At 40.4% G+C, this 27,441-nt stretch overlaps 2 protein-coding genes across 4 annotated transcripts in view; one reads left to right on the top strand and one right to left on the bottom strand.

The window, feature by feature from the left end:
• Window positions 1-22,318, top strand: part of LOC115222863 (U3 small nucleolar ribonucleoprotein protein IMP3) — a 119,922-nt gene extending 97,604 nt beyond the window's left edge. The window contains exons 3-7 of the mRNA XM_029793219.2: window positions 13,256-13,330; window positions 14,659-14,738; window positions 15,407-15,458; window positions 16,592-16,664; window positions 21,002-22,318. Coding sequence (XP_029649079.1) covers window positions 13,256-13,330; window positions 14,659-14,738; window positions 15,407-15,458; window positions 16,592-16,664; window positions 21,002-21,025 — 304 coding nt within the window. The 3' untranslated portion in view covers window positions 21,026-22,318. The remainder of the gene's footprint in view (window positions 1-13,255; window positions 13,331-14,658; window positions 14,739-15,406; window positions 15,459-16,591; window positions 16,665-21,001) is intronic.
• Window positions 22,319-22,567: 249 nt separating this feature from the next.
• LOC115222862 (Golgi reassembly-stacking protein 2) overlaps window positions 22,568-27,441 on the bottom strand; it is a 47,880-nt gene continuing 43,006 nt past the window's right edge. For all 3 annotated transcript variants that reach the window (XM_029793218.2, XM_029793217.2, XM_036512044.1), the window contains 3 exons: window positions 25,070-25,186; window positions 24,118-24,297; window positions 22,568-22,993 (listed from right to left, as the gene is read on the bottom strand). In XM_029793218.2, coding sequence (XP_029649078.1) covers window positions 22,626-22,993; window positions 24,118-24,297; window positions 25,070-25,186 — 665 coding nt within the window. In that variant the 3' untranslated portion in view covers window positions 22,568-22,625. The remainder of the gene's footprint in view (window positions 22,994-24,117; window positions 24,298-25,069; window positions 25,187-27,441) is intronic.

Genomic DNA, 27,441 nt, shown 5'->3' on the forward strand with positions numbered 1-27,441 from the left:
ATGTATGTGTGTTTGTGTTTGCCCCTGCTGTCACCACTTGACAATCAGTGTTGCTGTGTTTATGTCCCCATAACTTAGCAGTTCGGCAAAGGAGTCCATCTGGCAGAAGTGAGTCATCCTGCGACGGTCTGGCGTCCCATCCAGGTGGGGAATATACACACCATGAAAACTGGGAAACTGGGCCCTTTATGAGGCGGTATGGCTTGAGAATGGAAACCTTAACTGATCAGGAGATACGATCAGCTGTAAATGTGCAGTGTGACCTATTTACATCTGAGTGGACTGGAGCCACATAAAATGAATTGCCTTGCTCAAGGACACAATGTGCTGCTTGGTTTGGGAATTGAACCCACAGTCTAGCAATTGTGACAGCAATACCCTAACCACCAGGCCACATGCTTTCACACACACATATATACAGATGTGTCTTCATGTGTGTGTGTGTGTGTGTGTTAATATTCTTCAGTGCGTATTGGCCCCTGTTTCTCCCCCAGTTCTTGCCATCCCTTGTGCCACAATGTCTGTGCTGTGTTTTCATGATTCTCTGCAGATTGAGAGATTTTTTTCCAATCTTAGAATGTTTTGTTGTGTTTACAGAAGAATGGTTTTAGTGTGTTTGTTTTTTTTTTATTGTTGTTGCTGCCACCCCTCTCACCCTGTCACCCCCTCCCCTCCAGGTACCCAATCTTACCATCACAGGGCCATTCTCTCTCTCCCTCTCTCTCTCTCTCTCAACTTCCCCACCTCTCTCACTAGACACCCGCCCTCACCCTGTCACAACCTCCCTTTCTCTCTCTCTCTCTCTCTCTTACTCATGCATTGCATCTTCTCCTCTTCTACTGTTGCATCTCCCCCCACTCCCACCCCATACAACTATACTGTGATTGAGAAGAGTGAGAGTTGATGATGCAAGGTTAGAGAGAGAGGGGGGGATAGAACGGGAGAGAGGGGGATAGAATAGGAGAGAGAGGGGGGAGAGATCGGGAGAGAGAGAGGGGAGAGAGAGAGGGGAGAGAGAGGGGAGAGAGAGGGGAGAGAGCACTGCCATGCTCCTGTGGGAAACTGTTTGATATTTTGAAACTGGGTCCCTGTCTCTACTACCACCGACACCACCTTCACAACCTTTCTTCTATCTCTTTCTCTTTCTGTCCATCTCTCTATCTCTGTCTATTGGTCTGTCTGTGTGTCTATCTGTCTTGTTCTTTCTCTTTCACTTCTTTCTAGGAATCCTGGTGTTGATGATGATGGTGATGATGATGATTGTCATCTGCTATAGTGGATGATGATAGTGGTGGTGGTGATGGAGGTCATCATCAATAGTAGCTGATGATGATGATGATGAGCCAACAATGGTGCTGCTGTTGTTGATATTGTTGATGATGATGGTGATGATAATGAGGACATTGACAGGAACATTGGCCACCAATGACAACAACAGCATTGTTGTTGCTTTTGCTGGTTGTCTTTGTCGTTATGACATACAGTAATTATCTTTCTCATTTCCCCTCCCCCCCCACACTTCCTTAACACCAAGAGAACCTTTACCCCCCCATATCCTGTTAAGGTGAGATTACTGGGTGGAGCAAGTCAATCCCAGTTATTGACTGGTGTTTTAATTCATCGATCATGAAGGGATGGAAGGCAGACTTGGCTTGGATAGGATTTGAACTCACAATGTAAAGCTTTGAAAGACGTACAGCAAAGCACTTTGTTAGAGGCTCTGATGTTTCATGTCCCATGTGTTGTTGAAACTGATACAGGTGATATCAGTACAAGTGTCATGTCCATCATTTTACGCACACACACACGTGCTATATTGTCTAGTGATGACGACCTTCAAGATGGGAGTGAGACAATGTCGACTGTGTGCATGGAGCGCTGCCTGCAGCTTCCTTATGCAGTAGAAGATGACATGACAATCACTTGGTGCATAACACACAGACACACACACACTTGCAGTCGATAGCAAGCAATGACGACCTTTGCAGACAGGTGCTGCACATGCAGTTCCCACACAGTTTTCATGTACCAAATTCATTCGCAGGGCCTCATCAGCTTGGGACTATAGTAGAAAGCACTTGCCAGAGTGCTGTGCAGTGGGACTGATCCCAAGACCTAATGGTTGGGAAGCAAGTACCTTAACCACACATCAAGACCTCTGTGTGTGTGTGTGTTTGTATGTTGGTGCAGGCCTGGCTGCGTGGTAAGAAGTTTGCTTTCCAACTACATAGTTCTGGGTTCAGTCCCACTGTGAGCAAGTGTTTTCTTCTATGGCCCTGGGTCAACCGAAGCCTTGTGAGTATGTTTTGTAGATAGAAACTGAAAGAAGCCCATTGCACGCATGCGCATGTGTGTCTTCGTGTCTACTTGACAACCGATGTTGGTGTGCTTACATCCCCATAACCTAGCAGTTTGGCAGAAGAGACCAATAGAATAAATACCAGGCTTAAAGAAAATAATAAAATAAATAAATAAATGCTGGGGTTGATTTATTCAACTAAAATTCCCCAAGGTGATGCCCCAGCATGGCCACAGTCTAAGGGCTGAGACAAGTAAAAGTTAAAAGATATATAAATATGAAATATTGCTATGTTCTTCTTGCCTTGATTATTTAGTAATGTCTCTTAGGAAGTGTCACATGTCCCACCACCACCACCACCACCACCACCTCCTGACCACCATCATCATCCATCAACATCAAAGATGTTTGGCCGTTGACACCCAACTCCATCACATTCCATGCAGTTGCACAGATGCGATAGGATTGTGTTGACAACCAGGTTGCAGCTGTGCAACAAAACCACCTGACACAATCTCTGGTATTTATTGCATAAAGTTGACACCTTGCAATAAATAATACAGCATACTCACATTGCCTGCATAATATACTCTTTTACTTGTTTCAGTCCTTTGACTGCGGCCATGCTGGAGCACCGCCCTTAATCGAGCAACTTGACCCCGGGACTTATTCTTTATAAGCCCAGTACTTATTCTATCGGGCTCTTTTTGCCGAACCGCTAAGTGATGGGGACGTAAACACACCAGCATCGGTTGTCAAGCAATGCTAGGGGGACAAACACAGACACACAAACACACACACACATACATATTTATATACATATATACGACAGGCTTCTTTCAGTTTCCATCTACCAAATCCACTCACAAGGCTTTGGTCGGCCCGAGGCTATAGTAGAAGACACTTGCCCAAGGTGCCGCACAGTGGGACTGAACCCGGAACCATGTGGTTGGTAAACAAGCTACTTACCACACAGCCACTCCTTACACACACACACACACACACACACATATACACATATATATGTATAGATATATACATATTGTTTTATTCTTCTATTTGTTTCAGTGGCTCTCATGGCTTCTGATCTTAACTGATTTGTCTTGGTATAAAAGATGGGCTACAGCAAATATTCTGCTCAATACCACAGATTTGCTTGTCAGTTGCTTGACTGTAACCAGTTGACCATGTCTCTTGGTGGTTGACAATATGTGCATCTCTGATCATGAGCAGAAGTAGTGGAGGAGCATCATAGCCACTTGTTGAGAGGGATTCTTTAAGGTTTGAATAATTCACCTCTGAAAACATGGGTGTTTTGTTCAACATCTTTAAACAATCCTTATTCAGGGATCTTTTGAGTAGGATGGGCTACTCGGCGTGAAGAAAATTCTAACTGGGCCCCATCTACTAGGTCATGTGCTGTTTATCTTGATGTGAGATGACCATATCATGTACACTTGGTTGTGATGCATGTGCCTGGTGTACCCTTATTAGCCAGGTAGTCATGATGGGTATAATGGGCTTCGTATATTTGTAAAGTTAATCCAAACATGAAAGCACAAAAGAAACACAACAACGCAAGGACGTGGAACAAATATAGTATTATTGGACGCTCAGGAAAGAAGGAGTGTTTAACGTTTCGAGCGGAGCTCTTCGTCGGAAACATAGAAGGAAAGATCCAGAGAAGGGAAAACAGAGGGAAAAAAATCGCCAACGGTACACACGCGGTCACATTTTTGACCCCAGTGTCACTTTGATGGCATGCACTGCTCTCTCACTCAATAATAATAATAATAATAACAATTTGCCTGAATGGTGTTGTATGAGGGGGCATTCATAATGATTTCTTTATTAACCACAAGGGTTTACATTAAGAAAAACATTATGGACAGTACAGGACAAAGCAAAGAGTGTGTGAGTGTGTGTTGTAAGGGTTTTGCTTGTAAACAAGACTAACAAAATTTTAAAAATCAACAATGTGTGATCCTCAATAGGGAGGAGCTGTTTGAGGGCTGCTCAGGGTCATTATATCAACAAATGGAATGAAAGCAAAGGAAAAACACTTTACTTTGAGTTATATTGGGGGGGGGGTAGGGGGGGCAAATTGAAGAAACAAAGGGAAATCTTAAAAGGGTGAAGTAACTTGTATAAGTGTGTGTGTCCCCCTATAACTGGTGGGACGTGGGGGTGAGATAGTAATTATGTGAGGGAGGGGCAATGAGAAGAGCTGTGATGTCCAAAGCTCATCATCATCTCTCCTTCACTGACACCACCACTGCCCTTCCCTGCTTCTAGATGACATTAGTAAAGTTAGATGTTGACTGGGGAACTGGGTTCATTGGGTGGGCATTGACTTGTTGTCTTATGGGGGTCATTAGGAACTGTCACATCAGCATCATCATCATCATCAACGCCAAGCCCACCAGCAGCAGCATCATCATCATCATCATCATCATCATAATATTATCATCATCATCATCAACTTCATGACCACCACCAGAATTAAGTCCACTAACATCATAATTCCCCCCCCCACAAAGACCATTAGCATAATGGTGTACACCCCCACCCCTATCATCATCATCATTATCTGAAGCAGCATCAGTATGAAGACCTTCATCACATCATCATCATTATCACCATCATTATCACCATTGGTGCCATTAATCATCAACATCATCTTCACCATTAACATCTTCATCCTCATCAGCGTGTGTGTGCACTTACCACCATCACTACTACTACTACTACTACTACTACTACTACTACTACCACTGCCATTGTACCTACTATAAAAAACAATGCCATTTACCACCACCACCATCACACTTATCACCATCATCTTTGTAATCACCTATCACACACACATGCACAAACTACCATTTGTGTGTGTGCACACACATATGCCTATTATCACTGCAACTACTACCACCGCTACCTCCACCACTACCAACAACAACACCATTGTTGCTACCACCATTTTTTCACCACGACCACCACCACAAACTTTTTTGTTTTCCCAGTATTTCTGGCATTGTTGTTGTCAGTGGTGGTGGTGTTGGTGGTGATGATTGTGGCATAGATAGTGGTGATAAGGGTAGTGATGGGTGCGGCAGCGATTGTGCTGGGGTGGGAGAAAGCAGCCGTTAGGGGTACAGAAACATTGGTAGAAGTTGAGATTTAAACATTTTTTCTTTTTTTTTAAAGTTTTCTAATTTTGTTTATTTACGGTAAGAGTGAATGCAGCCAGTCTCCATCTGCTAGTCTGCCTGTCTGCCTGTCTGTGACACCCTGGTGGGATCACACACCCCACTAACCTCCCTCTTACATTCCTGCCCTCCCCCACCTCTGTTTTCTAAGAATCTTGCTGCCGTCTGTGAGAACCGTTCTTGACAAACTTGCAACATTCTTGCTGTTCTTCTTCTCTGCTGTTGTTATTGTTGTTATCGTTGTCGTCATCATCATCATCGTCGTCTCTATCCTCACTGTCACTATCATGTGACATCAACAAATTCTGAAAATAAACGGATTATTGTCAAATAATCTTTCTTTTTTCTCAGAAACCATCACCACCATCATCATTGGTCTGATTTGTATTCGGTCTTTTGTGGTGACACACACACATATAATATACACACACATACATACTTATATATATATATATATGTGTGTGTGTGTGTGTGATATAAATGCATACACACACACACACACACACACACACACACACACACACACACACACACACAGAGCCTGGCCCAGCTCTTGTGGTACCATCCCACCCATGCTAGCATGGAACAGGGACATTAAATGATGATGATGATAATATATATGTATGTGTGTATGTATATATATACACATATATATATATATATATATGTATATATATGTGTATATATATATATATATATATATATATAATATATATATATATACATATATATGTATATGTATATATATGTATATATATGTATATGTATATATATGTATAATATATATATATATGTATATATATATATATATATATGTATATATATATGTATGTATGTATGTATGTATAAACACACACACATATACACATACATATATATGTGTCATCAAACTGACTCCAAAATGTATGATGTTGGTCTGCATTGTCGAGACTTATTTTATTTAGTGAAGTTGATAAGTTGACAAAAAGAGTTCTGTGGACTTGCCTTGGGGAGTGGGAAAGTTGATGAGCTTTACATCCTGTCTGAGTGCATGTGTGTGTGTGTGTGCGCGTCTTCTTTTATTCTTTTACTTGTTTCAGTCATTTGACTGTAGCCATGCTGTAGCACCACATTAAGGGGTTTTAGTCAAACAAATCGACCCCAGGATTTATTCTTTGTAAGCCCAGTACTTATTCTGTCAGCCTCTTTTGCCAAACCACTAGTTACAGGGGATATATACACACCAACATTGGTTGTCAAGCGTGGAGGGATACAGACACACAAATACACACAACATATATATATATATATATATATATATATATATACACGATGGGCTTCTTTCAGTTTCCATCTACCGAATCCACTCACAAAATTTTTGTTGGCCTGGGGCTATAGTAGGAGACACTTGCCCAAGGTGTCATGCAGTGGGACTGAACCCAGAACCATATGGTTGGGAAGCAAGCTTCTTACCACTCAGCCACGCTTGCACCACCTATATACATATTAGATTTAAATTGGATGTCAAATGGCCAGTTTATGAAGCTCCATGTGGATTCTTGTATATCGAGAGAGGAAACTGTGAAGAAGACTTGTATTATAATGTCTCCATTTCGTTTAGTTAGAGTCTACAGTTGTGTAAGTCACAGAGTTCACACACAAATCACGTGCACTGACTGCCTCTGTTATTATTGTTACTGTTTAACCCAAGATCAACCATGATTCAACAGAGCTATGACGAAAGCTGTTCCAGATATGACCATCCTGTCTTTTTCTTGGTCTACTAATAGATTATGCAATCCGTCTGATGTAAATGTATACATATCTCAATTTATGTGCGTTTTTTTTTTGCTCTGAAAGCAGTTGGTTGCTAAGCATAACACACATAGGAAGAAAGGGGTGCAATTTAACTTTATTACTAATTATTATTAATTAACTTTGTGATTTAATCTTTATTACCAATTAAACGCATGGGACAAATTTTGAAAAGTAAAGGGAAATAGAAGTAGAGAGGAAATGGTTGTTCAAATGGGAATTTAAAGTTTCTTCATCTGGAGAATTTGAAAATCTCAATGTAGCTGTTTATCAGTTTATCAGAAGAATATGATCACACTAATTGACTTATTACTAATTAGGTGTGAAATGCTATTTGCAAGGGAAACAAAATTATAAAAAAATAAATTACAGACAGAGATGAAAAGTGGGGGTGGAATAAATGTTCCATTGAGATTTCGTGATATTTTTATTGGGATCGCAATAACATTTTTAATTAAGGACTTCTGCATGTGGAGGCATGATGAGATCAATTCTGGGTACTTATTCATTCAGTATTTGGGTTGGGGTTTGCTATGTGTGTGTAATTGTTGCCTGTTAATGTTGCTTTATTGAATTGTGTGATTGCAAAGCTAACCTCCCGACTTCATGGCTGTGTCTGCACAGTTTTTGAAAACCTTTCTTTGTGACCCTTGTCTGCACAGTTTTTGAAAACCTTTCAAATTACCCAGGTCAAGTTACACAGGGAACATAAGAGGACATGAAATGAGCCCTCCTTACAGATTGGGTTGCTATTAAATACCTGGTTTTAATGTAGTCCATAACTAGAGGCTTTCATTGTAGTTAAGTCCCCTTTGGTCCTGATTTAGCAAACCTGTGGTCAAAGGTATTCTTCCTTCCATGACCATCCTGTTGAAATATGTTATTCAATGTTATTTTCTTTGCCAAGACATTAGAGGGTGATTTGATGAAGAACAAGCTGCTATTTCTGGTAGTTTGAGTGACCACATGGGTAGGTTCCTTGCAAGACCCCATCTCCCTGCCTTTGTCTTTTAAGACATACCATAACACCATTATTGTCTAATGAGACACACAGCAGATTTAGAGTGCTGTTCTTGCATGGTGGGACCTGTTAACAGCTAGGTGGACACAGAGGCAGGAAGACCAGTGGTCAGACTGTTGGGCTGATGATTGTAAAGTCTAGGGTTCAAGTGTCAGGCCAGGTTAACCCTTAGGCAAGGCACTTCATTTCACATTGCTCCTACAGGCCACTCAACTGAAAATGAGTTACACCTGCCACAATATTGGTATTTCTGAGACGATAAAATTATTAGCCCTGCTCCCATATCTTGTAAATTCATGAAGTCGTTAGCCCTTGATCACTATAACACATTAGGTGATGATGATGATGCAAATGAAATTTTGTTTACTATCTTTTTTTTTATCCCTCGGGAGTAATTCTGCAAGATAAACAGAACGTCTGATACAAACAAATATGCTGGCAAGACACATTCTATGTGGTAGCTTGATATGCTACAATAAGCAGCTAAATCTCCCTTAACACTTTTGGCACCAACCTGCCCGAGACCACCCTTGGTCCTCGTACAAGCTTCCTGTTTTAAATGGATCTAAGTTAAAATCCTGCCATTGAAACTTCATATCAAAATTATGCTTAATAATGACAATTATTTTACCAAATTCTTCAGTATTGCCAAAATTAACTGAAACAGAATTACTGTTTTTCACCAGAGATATGGTAACAAAAGGGTTAAAATGGTCTAAATTAAAACCTTCCATCAAAATTTCATGTTAATTCATGTTCCAAATACCAGATTAATAACGACGAAATTGTTTTATGAAATCTTTAATTATTTCCAAAATTAATTGAAACAAAGATGGTTAAAGTGATCTAAATTAAAAAACTCCCATCAAAATCTTATGTTAACCCTTTTGTTACCATATTTCTGTTGAGATGTTCTGTGTTTCTTTCAATTAATTTTAAACATAACAAAGAATTTAGTAAAATAACTTTATTATTAAGCTAGTGTTAGGAAGATAAATTGTGACAAAGATTTGGTGGAAGATTTTAATTAAAAACTTATGAAAAACAAGACATTTGTACTACAAAGCCAGAAGCGGTTTCAGCCAAGTTGATATCAAAAGGGTTAAGAATTGTTTCTCTATTATATATTTTAACCCTTTTGTTACCAAATATCTGTGGAGATGCTCTTTGTTTCTTTCAATTAATTTTAAACATAACAAAGAATTTGGTAAAATAATTTAGTTATCATTAAGCTAGTGTTAGGAACATAAATTGTGGCTATGGTTTGGTGGAAGATTTTAATTCAGAACTTATGAAAACAAGACATTTGTACTACAGAACCAGGCAGGTTGGTATCAAAAGGGTAAAAGTATAACAACAAGATTGTTTTCCTTAATTTCTCATTATTTGCAAAATTAATCAAAACCAAGGCAATATTCTTCAACAGAAATATAGTAACAAAAGGATTGAAACGATTTAGGTTAAAACTTCCATCAAACTTGATGATAAAATTGTTCCAGACATCAACCAAATAATGACAAAGTAATTTTCCTTGATTCTTCAGGATTTTCAAAATTAAGTATTTCAACAGAAATTTGTCAGCAGAATCTATCATGATGTATAATCTACGGCTCCAGTGTCACTTGGGGCTGGATAATGTGTGGAATGTGGTTTGGATGAAGAGGGTCCAATTAATCAGAGCTGACCGAGGGAGGTGGGGAGGGGGTTAGCTAAGCAACAACATGGGGTGAGATAGAAATTGTCAGGGTAGTTTAAGGGTAACCTGGTTTGGTTTCTCCCGCGTATTGGTGGGTTGTGAGTAGAATGATGTATTTTTGTGAGCCACTCCCCCTTGGCATCATGCATGTAGGCACACCCACATGCACGCATGCACACACACACACACACACACACACACACACACACACACGCAGAGGAATTCGAGTGTCCTCCTCCCAGTATTTTATCTGTTGCATCACCATCACCTTCGTTAGCATCATCATCATCACGACCATCATCATCAGTAATGTCACTTGAGACTTCTGATCTCCCCACCCTATTCTGCCCCACCCCGAACCCCTGGACTGTCCCACATATCCCCCCCCCTTCTCTCTCTCTCTCTTCTTCTGCTTACCCGGCTCTGCTATCAACATCCCCTACATTGGTGACATCTGGTGGCAGTACTTGTAGCTCTGCCTATCCCTTTCCTCACTCCCTCTTTCTCTACATCATCCCACTTTATCTTCTGCAGCAGTGGCAGTGGTTGTGGTGGTGGTGGTGGTGGTGGTTCTGAGCTCTACTGTCAGTCTGTCTGTGAATGTCACACACCATCATCACCACCACTACAACTGTCACTACCATCCCTATACTACTGCTATTATTACTCTCCTCCTCATCTTCCTCCTCATCACCATCTCCATCACTGCTGACATCACCACCCACCATTGCTCATGGCAACCACAACAGTTATCATCATCACCATCACTTACAACTTGCCATCATCACTATCATCATCTTCATCACTGCCACCACCATCAATACCTTCTAACCATGACCATCACACCAAAATCATTGCAGGTAGCCCACTCCTATTATTACTATGACGACGACAACGACCACCACCACCATTATGCCATCACCACCATAACCTCCACTACCATCATTACAACTACCACTACCACCACCACCACCACCACTTTCACCATAACCCCCACTTCCTCTCACCACCCACCATTTTGTCCCCTCTCCCCTTCTCCTCCGTTGCCCTGGATATTTGTGGGATCAAATTTCAACCTCATTCCTTCCATCTGTAACCATCCCATATAACTTTGTTGTGAGAGGAAGATGATGATCCGCCCCCCCTCCCCCCACGTCTCCCTCCTTTTCATCCTCCTTAATACTTATTATTGTTGCTGTTGTTGTTGTTGCTGGAAGTGGTGACGATATAGTGGAGGGGGGGAGGTGCTTGTGATATAAGCAGTTATGAAGATGGTGGTGGTATTGGTCTACAGTGATGGTCGTGGTTTCGGTGTGGGGCTGGCTGGCGATGGGTGTAGGGTTTTCGTCCCACTCACTTCAACCGTGATCAATTAGGCAGATTCTAACATCAAAAGATGTTCCCACCATGCCCATCCTATCTTATTCATGGACACATAAGTACACCTAAGACTATCTTATTGAATTTGCACTTTGTCCCCCTCCCCCCTAGCTTTTTTTTCTCTTTTTCTTTCTGTTTTTGAAGATGACAGGGTGTGATTAAAAGATGTGGTTGTTGTTTTTATCAGGGTTGCACGCTGCTTGGGAACCCAGTTCTTTAATCCCTTTATACTGTGTGCTGGTGTCATCATCATCATCATAGTCATTGTTATTATTTAACTTGATGTCATTCTTGATTAAGTAGCCCTTTGTGATCAGATGCATTCCATCTGTGATCTTACCCGCTCCCTCATTGTTTTTCTCAGGATATTATAAAATCATATTATACAATGTGTGAGCTGGCAGAAACGTTAGCACACCGGGCGAAATGCTTAGCGGTATTGCATCTGTCGTTGCATTCTGAGTTCAAATTCCGCCGAGGTTGACTTTGCCTTTCATCCTTTCGGGGTCGATAAATTAAGTACCAGTTACGCACTGGGGTCGATGTAATCGACTTAATCCGTTTGTCTGTCCTTGTTTGTCCCCTTTATGTTTAGCCCCTTGTGGGCAATAAAGAAACACATATTATACAATGTGGCCTTCCTTTTTTCTCCCCACCAAAATTTTAAGCTGTTTTTAGTTGCTATTTCTAGTACTTAGTGGCACCATGTTCCAGAGGTTCCCTTGAGAGTTTGTGGTGGTGTTGGTTGTGATATTGGTGTGGGCATTTGCCCGTTGTTGTTTAGCCCCCAAATCAACCATTATCCAGCAGGCTTTATAACCCTCTCAACTATAGGCACAAGGCCGGAACTTTTTGGTGGGGAGGAGGCTAGTTGATTACATCAACCCCAGTACACGACTGGTACTTATTTCATTGGCTTTGAAGGGATAAAAAGTGAAAAGTTAGCCTCGTTGGAATTTGAACTTGAATCGTAAAACCAGACAAAAATTGCCTCTAAGCATTTTGTCCGGCAAGTTCATGATTCTACTAGCTTGCCACCTTAACAGGCCTTATGACCCCCAGTGCTTTCCTTTGCTGACAGTTAGTGTATTTAAGGGTACATTATCCAATGTTCTTGCATTACTCCAACAATAGGATGACATTTGGTTGTTATTTCTAGTAGATTGAGAAGTCTTAAAAAAAAAGACTCCTTTAACTTTTTACCTGTCCTGTTTATCACACGATACGATACCAGAAAAGGATTCTCGATTATTTTTCCTGTTTTTTTACTCAATTTTTGAGAGAGTTGGGTTCATTTTTAGTATTCTCATTTGTGAGAGAAGTCGAGTTTTTTTTCCAGATTTTCTCATTTAAAAAATCATCTCTGGCTAATCATTGAGAGGATGTTGGTGTTGCCTTGGTGGAGGTTTACACTCTCTGAATGCTCTTGTTATTATTATTATTATTATTATTATTATTATTAAGGCAGTGAGCTGGCAGAATTGTTAGCATGCTGGACGAAAAGCTTAGCAGTATTTCGTGTGCTGCTACGTTCTGAGTTCAAATTCCACCGAGGTTGACTTTGCCTTTCATCTTTTCAGGGTCGATTAAATAAGTACCAGTTACGCACTGGTGTCGATGTAACCGACTTAATCCCTTCCCCCAAATTTGAGGCCTTGTGCTTCCAGTAGAATGCATTATTATTATTATCATCATTATTATTTGGAAACAAAATATTTGTATGATTAATGTATGTACAGTATGTGTGCATGTATATAATGTATGTATGTGTGTGTGTATAGTGACTGTACCCCTTTTCATTGTTGATCAGCTTTGATGATTTTTCTCCATGTTTATTCTTTTGTGTTACCTTTCAGATATTGTCTTGGTTTCATCTCATCTAAACTCTCCCTGGAATTGGCCAACAAAGTATCTGCCTCATCATTCTGCAGGTAAGTAACGAGGGATTTTATAGCATCATTTAATTATAACATTACTGCTTTCATTAATTGGACTGTAACCATGCTCGAGCACTTCCCTTTGACCCTTTGGCATTTCAACTGACCCTAACAGGCCCAAACACTCTACTTTGTTTTATTGCCAGAAACGTCCAGATCCAGCCTCTCACACTTACCCTACAATGTTATTCTAAAAATAAGCAGTTACGTCATCGACATCTCAAAGCTTATAAGATAAATCTTGGTTATTTCAGGACAGTGTGCTAGCGCCACATAAAGGACCACTTGTGCCAGTGCCTCATACAAAGCACCCGTGTAAAGTGGATGACATTAGGAAAGATAGGTAGCCATAGAAATCCAAAACAGAGAATTGGGGCTCAATGCAGCTCTCTAGCTTGCCAGCCATGTCAAACCATCCAAGCCATGAAAGATGGATGTTAAATGGGGATACTGAATGTGAATATTGAGGAGTTTGGGCACTCCGTCGGTCACAACGATGAAGGTTTCAGTTGGTCCAATCAACAGCCTGCACGTGAAATTAATGTGAAAGTGGCTGAGTACTCCACTGACATGTATTACCCTCAGGGAGATTCAGCCTGACAAGGCTGGTCCTTTGAAATACTGGTACTGTTCCTTTTTGCTTGCTGAGTGGACTGGAGCAATGACAAAAGGCCAAGACCTCTGGAGATATGCTGTAACTGAGAAAGACCAAGCAAATAAAGTGAGTTCACAGCTGTAACCCACACCAGTGTCGCATAACCAGCCCACTCAAAAGTACCTTGGATCGTAGGTTGACATGCTGTCCTTGAGGAGACCTGTTGAGTCAAGTACATCAACATCAAAATGAAATCAAATCACATTCAAATGGAAATTGTAGTTGTGATCCCTGTGCCAGTGGCATGTAAAAAGTACCACCTGACTTGCTTCCGTGCTGGTGGCACGTAAAAAGCAACATCCAATCGTAGTCGATGCCAGCCCCATCTGGCCCCTGTGCCTGTGGCACGTAAAAAAGTGCCCACTATGTTCTCGGAGTAGTTGGCATTAGGAAGGGCATCAAGCTGTAGAAACACTGCCAGATCAAACTGGAGCCTGGTGCATCCTCCTGGTTTCCCAGACCCCAGTTGAACCGGCCAACCCATGCCAGCATGGAAAATAGACGTTTAATGATGATTATGATGATATACACACACCATTTACACGTAACTACACTGTGTAACATTCTCTGTGTCACCACATAGTGTGACATTCTGTGTGTGAGCGCACAGTCTAATATTGTTTGTTTCCTTATATATTTTACCATATTTCTTTCTTCTTCTCTGCAGGCGACGCCTTCCTGTGATGATGGTTCGATGTCAGATGGCCGAGAATCTGAAAACTGCAACCAAATTTGTTGAACAAGGACGTATCCTTTTGGAATGAGAGAGACTTTTTAATACATGCTTGGTGTAGAATATGCACTGGACAGGTTTTATAAGGCAGAGTTATATGTTGTTTTAAAATGTCTGCTTGTGGTGAGATAAGCTTAACTTGAGTACTGTTTGTAGTGGGATAGGTTTAACTTGAGCATTGCTTGTGGTGGGATAAGCTTAACTTGAGTACTGTTTGTAGTGGGATAAGCTTAACTTGAGCACAACTTGTAGGTTTAACTTGAACACATGTTGAAGTGAGATAGATTTAACTGGAGCACTGCTTGAAGTAGGATAGCTATGGTTAACTTGAACATTGCGTTCAACATATGGTTAACTTGAACATTGTGTTCAACATATGGTTAATTTGAACATTGTTTGTTGGGTAGATTGGATTAATTGAGCACTGCTCAATTTAACACAGGCAGCATGTATGTGTGCTAGCTTTAACCTGATCCCTGTTTGTTCTGAAGTGAGTTTAATGCAACAAGTAGCTGCTTCAGTGTAAAGTTAACTTGAAAGTGTTGCTGGTCTCGGTTTCAATTGAAACAGCTGGCTGCCAAGTAACAGGTTCTACTGGAATTGTAACATTTGTGGTGTCCGTCAAACCACTGCCTTAGCTTTTCCGAATTAGTTGGTTCCTTGACTTAATTTTTTTTCTTAGATATAAGAGTTGGTCCTGAAGTGATCAAAGACCCCGCTTTTCTGTTAACAAGGTAAGAATTACTTATGTATATCCATCCTTCATACCCTCCAGGGAGAGAGAGAGAGAGAGGAGGTGAGAGGTATGTTTGCTAAGGAACTTACCCAGAGAAGGAACAAGCCACTGCTGGAAGCAGAGGCAGTACTGTAGAACTGACGAGTGTTTTGCTTTTATTATGGAGTTCAACATCATTGAGGGTGGAGAATGTGAGTGAAGAGTGAGAGGAGCTCATCATGTGTGTGTGTGTGTGTGCATGCATGTCTCTTTGTCTTGACGTTGCATCTTGGTTGTAACCAAGCATCACCGTCATACAAACACTGTTATCGTTTACTTTTAGACTTTCCCTGAAAGAACATGTCGAGCAATGGGGAAATATTTAGTTTGCTTGGAGGTAAGTGAGGGTTGGTGACAGCAGGGGCGTCCAGCAGTGGAAAAACCTGCCTCAGTGAATCTCCTCTGACCCATGCAAGCATAGAAAAGTGGACGTTAAATGATGATGATATTTATATATGTGTATATATTTATTTGTGTGTGTTTGTATATATACATGTATGTATGTGTGTATATATATATCAATTGGAAATTGTAGTTGTGACACCTGTGATAGTGGCACGTAAAAAGCACCATCTGAACGTGGCCGATGCCAGCACTGTCTTGGCTGGCTTCCGTGCCAGTGGCATATAAAAAGCACCAACCGGTCGTGGCCATTGCCAGCCTCCTCTGGCCCCTCTGCTGGTGGCACACAAAAGCACCCACTACACTGTTGGAGTGGTTGGCATTAAGCTGTAGAAACACTGCCAGATCAGACTGGAGCCTGGTGCAGCCTCCTGGCTTCCCAGACCCTGGTTGAACTGTCCAACCCATGCTAGCATGGAAAACGGACGTTAAATGATCATGATATACACATACACACTCATATGGTGATGGTGATGATATGTCATCATGTAGGACGGATTGTCTCAAATATAAATTGTTTTGAGATATTATAGCTACATAGAATTAAGTTTACAATGGTTGGCAGCCCCCTAGCATTGAAAGGACATAAAGCCATTCCATTCCCTTTCTCTCTCTCTCCCTCTCCCCTACTTTCTTCTCTGCAATAGTCAGTAATTAATTAACTAATTAATTTTTTAAATTTTGTTTCAGAAACATGGAAGATTTTCTCACGTGGACAGACACATCGAAAATAAGAAAACAAGTATTGGAGTATAACAATTTGGTCAGTCAATTTCTTCTTCACCTTATGTTGATAGATTATGACGTGTGTGTGTGTGTTACTGTCTCCTTGCCTTGACGTCAGGAGATAGTTGTAAATGAGTTGCACCGTCATACAAGTGGTGTTGTTTGTTTCCAATCCTCTGTGTCTTCCCATTATTACCTTCCTTGGAAACAGGAAAGATATCCGGCTGTAATAAATATTCCTCAACAAATTGCAAAGACCCATTTAAACATGCAAAAATGGACATTAACCATGGTGCCTAAAGATGCGTATAGGGTATAGTCAGTGATTCTTAATCATTTTTCTCGATACCTATTTTATTCAGGTGGACCCTCACAGCGATTAGATGTTTAAGATGTCCTATTGTACTTTTATAACTAAATATTATTAGGAATGGCATAAAAAAACCCAAATAATTATCAAAATATTTTGTAGTTCCATATTTAAGAGAGGAGGAATTATGTACATTATGTACATTATTTACATTTGACGGATATTTGTCCTCATCTTGTTTGCTGTTAAGACAACTTTCCAGCTGATATATCCTCCAGCTTTCATCAGGTGTTTTGGGGAAATTTAAAACCTGGGTTCTCATTCCTAAGGTATTTTTCCACAATGACGATAATGGTGATGGTGATGGTGATGGTGGTAGTGGTAGTGGTGATGATGATGATGATATTCAGGTCACTGCCTGGAATCGAACTTGGAATCTTGGGGTTAAGGGCATGGGGGTTAATATAGCTAGTGAGGTGGGTAGAACGAAAGGGTTAGTGTAGTAAAGATACATTGCAGGGTCATGGTAATGTGACGGAGGGGGGGTAGTGTAGTGAAGGGGTAGGTTGATATTGTGGTGGTGATGGTGGTCGGAGTTCTTTGAATTATAATGCAAAAAAATAAAATGTAAACTTGCATAGCTTTCTTAAAGACAGATGTTATATCCTCCTACTTGAGCCCCCCCCTCAACTTCAACAATCCCTGGTGACCTCCTTGACAAACACTTGTCACTGTCATCACCATTGTCAGCAGACCGGTGTAGGGGTTGGGTAAGGGCCATTCACTGTCATATGTTGTCAGCTCTTTGTCTAAACACACTCTCTCTTTTTCTCATGCTGACATATACATCAGATACTTAGGGTCCATAAGGGCCATAATTGTGCATTTGATAATGTTAAATAATAGCTGGCAGCAAATATGGCCAAAGTATGCTCGTTTCTGGCATCTATTGTGTTTAATAGGTTTAAGAGGATTTGTCGCTTTGATCTATGACATATTACAATTGGTCGTCTGTGATAAGAAAATGAATTATGCACACACACACACACAAATTTAATTTAAACAGTTAAGGCGCAATAAAGAGAAAAGTTTGTTGTCACTAATTGTGACTGGGTCTGCTTAAGCACCTTGGTTGCAAGAAATAAGGGTTAAAGACTCTTACTGCTGTAAGGAGCACGCCATCAAGATGTGGCTGTGTGGTCAGGAGCTTGCTTACCAACCACGTATTCACCTCTTGAGCAAGACACTTGGTCCTTTCCCTCCATCATAGTTTCTTATTTCTCCAATCTGTTACCCTGCTCAGTTGAGGGATATTATCTTACGGGTACCTGGTGACCATACCAGTGCTGGTGCCATGCAAAAATGTACTCAGTCCACCCTGTTGAGTGGTTGGCGTGAAGAAGGGCACCCAGCTGTAGAAACCATATCAAAGCAGAGATAGAATCTGTTGGAGCCTCTGGCTTGTCTGTTTTTGTCCCACTGTTCCACCCATGCCAGCATGGAAAACACATTAAATGATGATGACAATGATATATATATATTCTTTTATTTGTTTGTCATTTGAATGGCCATGCTGGATCACTGTCTTTAGTTGAGTAGATCGACCCCAGGACTTATTCTTTGTAAGCCTAGTACTTATTCTGTTGGTCTCTTTTGCCGAACCACTAAGTTATGGGAATGTAAACACACCAGCATCTGTTGTCAAGCGATGTTGGGGAGACAATCACACACACATATATGGGCTTCTTTCAGTTTCCGTCTTTCATCATCATCATCATCATTTAACGTCCGCTTTCCATGCTAGCATGGGTTTGACGATTTGACTGAGGACTGGCGAACCAGATGGCTGCGCCAGGCTCCAATCTGATCTGGCAGAGTTTTGTGTGTGTGTGTGAAGGCGCATGGCTTAGTGGTTAAGGTGTTGCACTCATGATTACTAGATTGTGGGTTCAATTCCTAGATCAAGCAGCACCTCATGTTGTTGAGCAAAAACACTTCATTTCACATTACTCCAGTCCACTCAGCTGTAACCGTGTCACCCTGCGACGGAATCGCTTTCCGATGAGAGGGAATCAATGGCCTGCTCGCCCAGCCAGTGGTGTGGCATCTTTCGGAAGCTAAAACAATGCCAAGCAATATGTAACAGCATCCAATAATAGTCTGGTCAATATCGTTATACACAGCCCGTCTTTGATATATAGACAAATGTGTGTGTGCGCGTGTTAGCTTGCTGATCTAAGGGACGCAACTCTTCCTCTCTTCATAAAACTGCTTGTTAAAAAAAGTTAATAACTTCATCGTCACAGCGACAGAGATTATTTTTTCTTCTTTCAAAATGTCTGTGCGAGATTCTGTGATGTTGATGCTTTGAAAAATAAACTTACAACTTTTCAGTATACATAGTGCCATAAAAAACCCCGCATCTTACATTGATATATATAAATATATATCAGTTTTTAAAAAAATTATTTTACTTATTGTGGATGTGTTGTAAGAATGTTACGAAACTGCAGACTTCATCCTGAGACAGCATCTCGTACAAATGTTTTCTACTCAAAAGTACAGAAACATCAGGAGTCGGTGAACGTTGTCATGATTTCTGCATATTTGTACTTCGTCAGCAGCAGGTATGACGGTCAAACCTGGCTTCAGCTAATAATATATAGAAAAATATTGACTAATTAGGCACTGGTGGGCTGGGTAAAAATTAATAATTTGCAGTGGAAGCAATCTTAGCACCAAATAACAATCTTAATATCCTATTTAACATGGATGTTTTGTAAGAATGCCATAATTGTGAACAAATTTCATCTACTTCTGACATTTCTGTGCACATGAGGTGTTCTCTCAAGATGAATACTGCAGTATTACGGTGTTCTAACAATACATCTGTGTTAAGTAGGATCTGATCATCATTTTATGTCCATTTTCCATGCTGGCAGGAACCATGCCCTGTTCCATTGGCTGTTTTGGTTTGGTTTCTACAGCTGGATGCCCTTCTTAATACCAACCACTTTACACAGGGTACTCTTTTACTTGTTTGTCATTTTGACTGCGGCCATGCTGGAGCACCGCCTTTAGTCGAGCAACTTGACCACGGGACTTATTCTTTGTAAGCCCAGTACTTATTCTATCGGACTCTTTTGCTGAACTGCTAAGTGACAGGGACATAAACACACTAGCATGAGTTGTCAAGCAATGCTTGGGGGACAAACACAAACATACACGCACACACATGACGGGCTTCTTTCAGTTTCCGTCTACCAAATCCACTCACAAGGCTTTGGTCGGCCAGAGGCTATAGAAGACACTGGCCCAAGGTTCTACGCAGTGGGACTGAACCCGGAACCATGTGGTTGGTAAACAAGCTACTTAACACATAGCCACTACTGCGTTGCTTTTTTACATGGCACCAGCACCCATGCCAAAGCTTGGTTTTAGGACATCAGTTCTGTTGTGGTGGGCACATGTTCTTATATGGTGTATTGCTGTACTCATGTTGTCCCCTTTTGTAAGGCTCAGCCTTTTGAGATCGGCGTCTGATGTCTTTCCTGGGTTTTAGCCCCACACTTTTAATGATCTTATCCACCCTCCCTTCTCAGTTCTTTGCTTGTATTCTATCTTATGCTCACCTTCTAGTATATTAAGATGACATGCTGTCACCTTGTCACAATCATCGTTGTCTTCTTTTTAATTACTCCCACCCATTTTTGCATAATGTTGGGTAGCCAGGTTATCTTCTGTATAGCAAGACAACTATGCTTGTCCCCCTGTCATACTTTTGGCCCCTCAACACCTGGCACCTGCATTATCTTGTAGCTTTGGGATTTCAATAATGTGGTTGTTTATTTTTAGAATGACATTGTAGGGTTGGTGTGAAAGGTAGGACCTGCTTAGTTTAAATGCTAAAATGTTAAAGATTCTGCAGTAAATCTTGTCAAACTCGGTGTTACCTTGGAAAAAGAAAAAAAAAAAAAATCTTTTTAAACAAAAATTTCAATGTATTCTTGGATATATGAAAAGTTATTTAATTTTTTTTGTTTTATCTCCTTTTTCTTTTGCAGAGAGATGATTTTGACACAATGTGAAATAATAATTTGTGAATAACATGAAACCAGAAATAAATCTATTGTATGTTTTTTTAAATTCTTGTTTTATTTACTTATTTATATTCCTTTCAACTTTTTCCCTGTTTGGTTGAAACAATTTGAAAACAAACTTGCGAATGACAAAATGAATTTATTAAAGATTTCTCTTTTTTTTTTTTCCTTTTTACATGAAAATTTGAAATGTATCCTGAAGCCAAAACAAAAAATTTTTAAAGCAGGAATGTATTTATGCTCCCGTTTTATCTTCTATACACATCTGTAGTACACGTTGTTTTGAGTGAATTTCACAACAAACCCAGCTTGAAGAAAATAAATCCCGTTTAGGAAACACAACCTGCCTCTTAAACAAAACAGAACCATATTACTTGCTGCTATGATGAAAAGTGTTGCCTTCGCCCCTCACTAGGGGGTAGGGAGGGCCAACAGTTCAGGGGTCAGCAAAAATGGGCAGATCACACTTGTGTTTGTGTAATATAAAACATTTTTAAAGTTTAATCTAGCACCCACCCCCAATCTTGAACTAAAAGGGTTTCATATAAATATATTTCAATTGGTTTTTTTCTCTTCTACAAGTTGAAAAAAAGATTTACAGAGCAACAGACTAAAAATGGGAAATGTCTAAAGACATCTCAATGCTTTCTCGTGGCATCCTTGCCCCCCAAACCCCCACCCATTAAAAGAAGCATAATATTGACCCATTTTGCATTCAGATCACTGTCACTGCATATTTTATTTGCATTGATTTGAATCAATCATGCAATATCTCGTAGCCTTGAGATTTTGATGCAATGGTTTATGTTTAGAATGATGTTTTAAGGGCCAGATCTAGCCAGAATATTTGTACTGGATATGGCTGGCTAAAGGAACACGGCAGTAACTTCATATCTATCAAACAAACATTTCGGGTTGATTGGGAAATTAACCACCCAACAGCTTTAGTTTGTTTGACTCGAAATCAGTTTTAAAATTGAATTTACACATGGAGATTTTTCTGAAATAATCATTGGATTCAGTAAGTCCAAACTACCCCCATATCTGCTTCTCCCCCACCCCCTCCTCTCTACACCCTGATAATATTAATATTAATTTTTTTAGTGGAAAATTGTTCAAAAACAGAAAAAGAGCTGAATAAAAGTTTCTCTCATCAGCAACCATCAGCACCACAGAAGATGGATTGCAAACGTGTACTGAAGATAAACAATAATATTTTAGATTAAAGACAACAAACAGGAGCAAAAGTAGTGTAATTCCTGTCAGAGCAGCAGTAAAAAATAATAATAATAATTCATTGCTGTTCTCTCTGAAAGACAATTTTCCTCTTTTTTTTTTTACATAACAGAAGAGAAAAAAAATAAAAACAGGAGAGAAAGAAAAAAAACAATAAAACAGTTGAAAGTTTTGAACAAACAACTGAAGTGTTTTTGTTTTGCCCATAAAAAGATCAAGTTTTTTTTTTTTCTTCAAATTGCTATTTATTTATATATATATATGTATGTGTATATATATAGGTGTGTTTTTTGTTTATTTTTACATCCTTCCACTGTTTGGTTCAAAAACTTTAGCCGCGTTTGATCAGGTGTTAAGAAGCTGCCATCACCCCCTTTTTCTCCTCCAGTTCATTGCTCTGTGCTGCAGTCAGCTCTGCCGCTTGGGGCTGCACAGACACGTTGCTTTGTGGAAGCGACACACCTTCACTAGCTCCCTCGCTTGCCACTGTAGTTGCTGCCGCTGTGGCTGGTGGCAGTGTCGCGGGTATGGAGGAATACGTCATACCGGGCGCTGTGGAGATACTGCTGGCTGGCACTGTGCTGGCAGGCATCATGGATGCTGACAGATTTGGTAAACTAATTAGGGGTGGAACCATTCCTGTGCTGAAAGCAGGAGGTGCCATCATTCCAGTAGTCATGGGTGGTGGTACCATTCCTGTGGTGAGAGGAGGCACAGTCGCTGAAATATTAAAAATTGTAACAAAATCAAATCAAATGGTAATTAAAAATAAGACATCTACTTTCTTAAAACCTAATCATAATAATAACGATTTTAATAATAAAGATTTCAAATTTTGGCACATGGCCAGCGATTATGGGGAAGGGGGCAAGTTGATTACATTGACCCCAATACATAACTGGTACTGATTTTATTGACTCTGAAAGAATGAAAGGCAAAGTCTACCTCGGTTGTATTTGAACTCAGAAAAAGCCAAAAGAAATGCTGTATAATGTAGAAACAATTTTGCCAGTTCACTGCCTTAATTACAATCGTTATAAATTTTGGCACAAGGCCCCTCCCCAAAGCTGCAGGTCTAAGTTAAATTGGTCTCAGTGTTCTACTAGTGCTTATGTTACCGACCCCAAAAGGGTGAAAGGCAAAGATGGTGCCATCAGTGAATGTAAAAGACTGAGGATTCTGCCAACTCACCAGCCTTTTAACCCCGTGACAATGGCTTTTTATCAGGCAATTAAGTTGCACTGACGGCAATCATCTCAGCTGAGACCAGCAATTATATACAAGAAATACGGTTTGGCATATATTTATGCCAACCACTTTAAAGCATGCTCTTGTTTATGTAAATTGTCATCATTACGAGGATAATAAATTCAATGAAACTGGCATGGCTGGATGCAACAGTAAATTTCGTGAGTGATAGATATTTTTATCAATCACAACACGAACAGATACAAAACTGCTGCAGATAGGGCTGTGGACATAAAGCGAAGACACAGCACCATCAGTTTTGAGAGTTGATCCCAGTATGCAACTGGTACTTAATAATAATAATTTCTCTTATATGCACAAGGTCTGAAAGTTTAGGGAAGGAGACTAGTAATTATTTCGGGGTCAATGTAATTTTAGCTCGTGTGTGTGTCCCCTTGTGCTTGTCAACCAGTGTTGGTGTGTTTACATCCCTGTCACTTAGCAGTTCAGCTAAAGCAACTGATAAAATAAGTACAAAACTTTAAAGAATAAGTCGTGGGGTTGATTTGCTTGACTGAAATTCTCCAAGGCAATGCTCCAGCATGGCCGTGGTCAAGTAACTGAAACAAGTAAAAGATAAAGGTATTGAGACTTACCTCCTGCTGCAATTGTTCCTGCCCCAGCTGCAGCTGCCCCTCCGACAACTCCAGGGTTGATTGCTGATGTAGAGAACGTGGGGGGTATGGTTGGGAATCCAGGTATAGATATTGGAGTGGTCAGTGGAGGAAGTGATGCAAAGTTTGGTAAGTTTAGCATGGCTGTCGGGGGTGGCAGAGCTGGAAAAGAGAGACAAACAGACAGACAATAAAATGACTGGAGGATCAGAAGGGGCTCAGGTATTTAGAGGTAACTTTGATCACATTCCAGCCCCCACCCCAACTGATTAATGACCTACAACACTATTAGTCGAAATGACTGGTTTTACCCATTTATTGTGGTGGTCGAATTGCCCAGAATTATTATTATTATTAAGAAAAAAACTGTCCTGTGGATAGTGTTTTTGCGTTCAATATATATATGGGTGTGTGGTTAAGAAGTTTGCTTCTGAACCACATGGTTCCAGGTTCAGTCCCACTGCACGGCACTTTGGGCAAGTGTTTTCTAGTATAGCCCTGGGCTAACCGAAGCCTCATAAAACTGAAAGAAGCTCATCATACACACATACATATCTTTGCTATTATGTTAAACTGTCGTATGTCCAAATTTGTCCAAATGCATTTTTTTCTTTTCTTTCAATATTTATTTTCGCTTGCAACAGCCGGTTCTTTTGGTCAAACTGTCGTATCTCCAGCTGCTTTAGATGCCAAGGTATCAAAAATTGTCGAAGTGTAGCACAACAGTTTTGCTATGGAATGGTGAAACTATTTTTGTGCTTTCTGAAAAAGCAAAGTTTTGGACTTACGACACTTTTGCTTAATAGTAACGATGTATAGTTTATTGAAACAGATATGAAGGGTAGTCATGGGTGGACTACTTTTAATTATACGGTCAACTGAGTCACTGGGATTAAACAACAACCTTAACAACAGAAGAAAAGTAAGGACCTACTTGATGCTGAACCTGGTGGAAATGTTAAGGGTGCGGAGAAAGGCATCTGGCCTGGAACCCCACTGGCCCCAGACATTGCATCAACTGGATTGTTTAAGACAGGGATAGTTGGGACACCTGCAAATACAGAAAGGAAACACTCAACAGAAGAACAAAAAAGGGATACAATGGCAGTCTTTTTTTTTTGGCTTTTATTACAAAATTAAATGACAATATATTATTTATATTGAGAACTTCCAAGAGACAGCATTAATCCTGCCGAGGTGAACTTTGCATCCTTCCAGGGGTTAAGAAAATCAATTCCAGTAGAGTACTTTTTCTTCCCCACAAAATTGTCGGCCTTGTGTCAAAAATTTGAGTCATTAATAATAATAATCTTTTGTAAAGTCAATACCACCATGACTGATATCCAATCTACAGTGGAGAAGGCTAGCCACTGGATTCGGTTAAAAAGAGACGATGAGTGATGGCTAGAAGTATATTGAGTTCTTCATAACCAGCTGATCTAGCAAGCGGGGCCGGTGCGCATTAATGCCGTCGAGAGGTAGGCCCCCGAAATGGCGCGCATTCTCTCCTGATGACCCCATACACTTGCTAGCTTCCGATATTCGGAGCTTTTAACTGGTAGCACTTGCATGTGCAAGTTGTTTGCAAGACATCAAAGGCACAAAGCCTGAAATTTTTTGGGGGGAAGGGACTAGTTAATTACATCGACCCCAGTGTTTCACTGGTACTTTATTGATCGACCCCAAAAAGATGAAAGGCAAAGTCGACGTCAGCGGAATTTGAACTCAGAACATAACAGCTGACGAAATACCACTAAGCATTTCTGCTGGCGTGTTTACAATTCTGACAGCTCACCATAATAATAATAATAATTATTATTATTATTATTTTAAATTTTTGCCACAAGGGCAGCTTGGGGGCGGTGGGGGATGAGTCGATTACATCGACCCCAGTGTTCAACTGGTATTTAATTTATCGATCCCGAAAGGCAAAGTCAACCTCGACTGGTAGTTTATCTAAATTATACTGAAAGGAATCAATAAAAACAAGAAATAGGAGACAATGCTGATACAAACATAATCCCGGGTTAAATTCTACTACATGTTATGCATAAACGGGTGGGACACACACACATCCATATGTATACAAATGTAGAGCTAGTGTATTAAGAAGTATACAAAAACAATAAATATAATTATCATAAAATGCAAAAATCTACCAGCGCACGTCAATGTAAAGGGAGGCAACTCATATCCACTTGACAAATTCTCTCAGGGGAGGTAACTTTGCTACAAAGCCTAAAGATTTTTCTCACCGCCAAGCCAATTAAATAAGGCGGCCATGCTTTACTCTACACGAAACAATGTAAGTCCAAGATACAATGTGTCTGGTTAAAAAAGGAGATGATTCTTGTTGGAATATTTTTGGTTAATGGTCTGCTGGAGCAGGACTGACCTGGGCTAAACAGGTCTGTAACTCTAGTCAATAATAGTATATCGACTTCCATATTTAGGACAAACCCAGCAATTTCGGGGGAGGCAGCTAATCGATTGCATTGACCCCAGTTGTTAACTGGTACTTATTTTAGTGACCCAGAAACAGATATAAAGCAAAGACGACCTTGGCAGAAATTGAACTCAGAACACAAAGATGGACAAAATGCTGCAGAGCCTTTTGCCCAATGCATTAACAATTCAGTCAGTTTGCTGCCTTAATATAACCGACTGGTATACATCAGAAAATGTAGTCCCAGATGAACAATGACTGAATTAAAAAATGGGATGGACACAGCTGGAACATATTCGATGAAAGGCTCACAGGGTCAGAACTGGCCAGGGGCTGGACAGCAATAATTATAGGTGTAAATACTAATTACTATACTATGCATTGGATTAGTGGTCCCTTACATTCTTCTGGCAGCTGCTCCTTTGGCATTTGGGCCACATTCTCCCCTGGCTCACCACCTCAATCATGGATCACTTTCTGCAACAAATTCAAAACAACTGTATTCCCCAATCAAAACTTAACCTGTTATTTTGGCCACTCCATTATCACCCCCACTTTTCTTCAGTGACCCCTTGCTTCTTTCCCCACCGCTCCTACAAGGGTAGTACTTCCCACTTTGGGAACCACTGCATTACATAATGTAGTCCTAGATACATTATGAACAAAAGGTTTTAAAAAAATAATCAACGCCAGTTTTGGATTCAAAGCTGTGGCCAGAGAAAAAGAGGAAGATGCAAACCCATGGTGTATTTGTTTTGGTAATAGGTAGCTTTGAGATTGAACTCACACAAGACCTGTCTCCATGTTGTCGTGACATGGAGACATGGAGCAGTGGAAGAGATGGTGGTTATAAGAGAAGC

Source organism: Octopus sinensis, linkage group LG21 (genome assembly GCF_006345805.1).
Source record: "Octopus sinensis linkage group LG21, ASM634580v1, whole genome shotgun sequence".
Classification (NCBI taxonomy): Eukaryota; Metazoa; Mollusca; class Cephalopoda; order Octopoda; family Octopodidae; genus Octopus; species Octopus sinensis.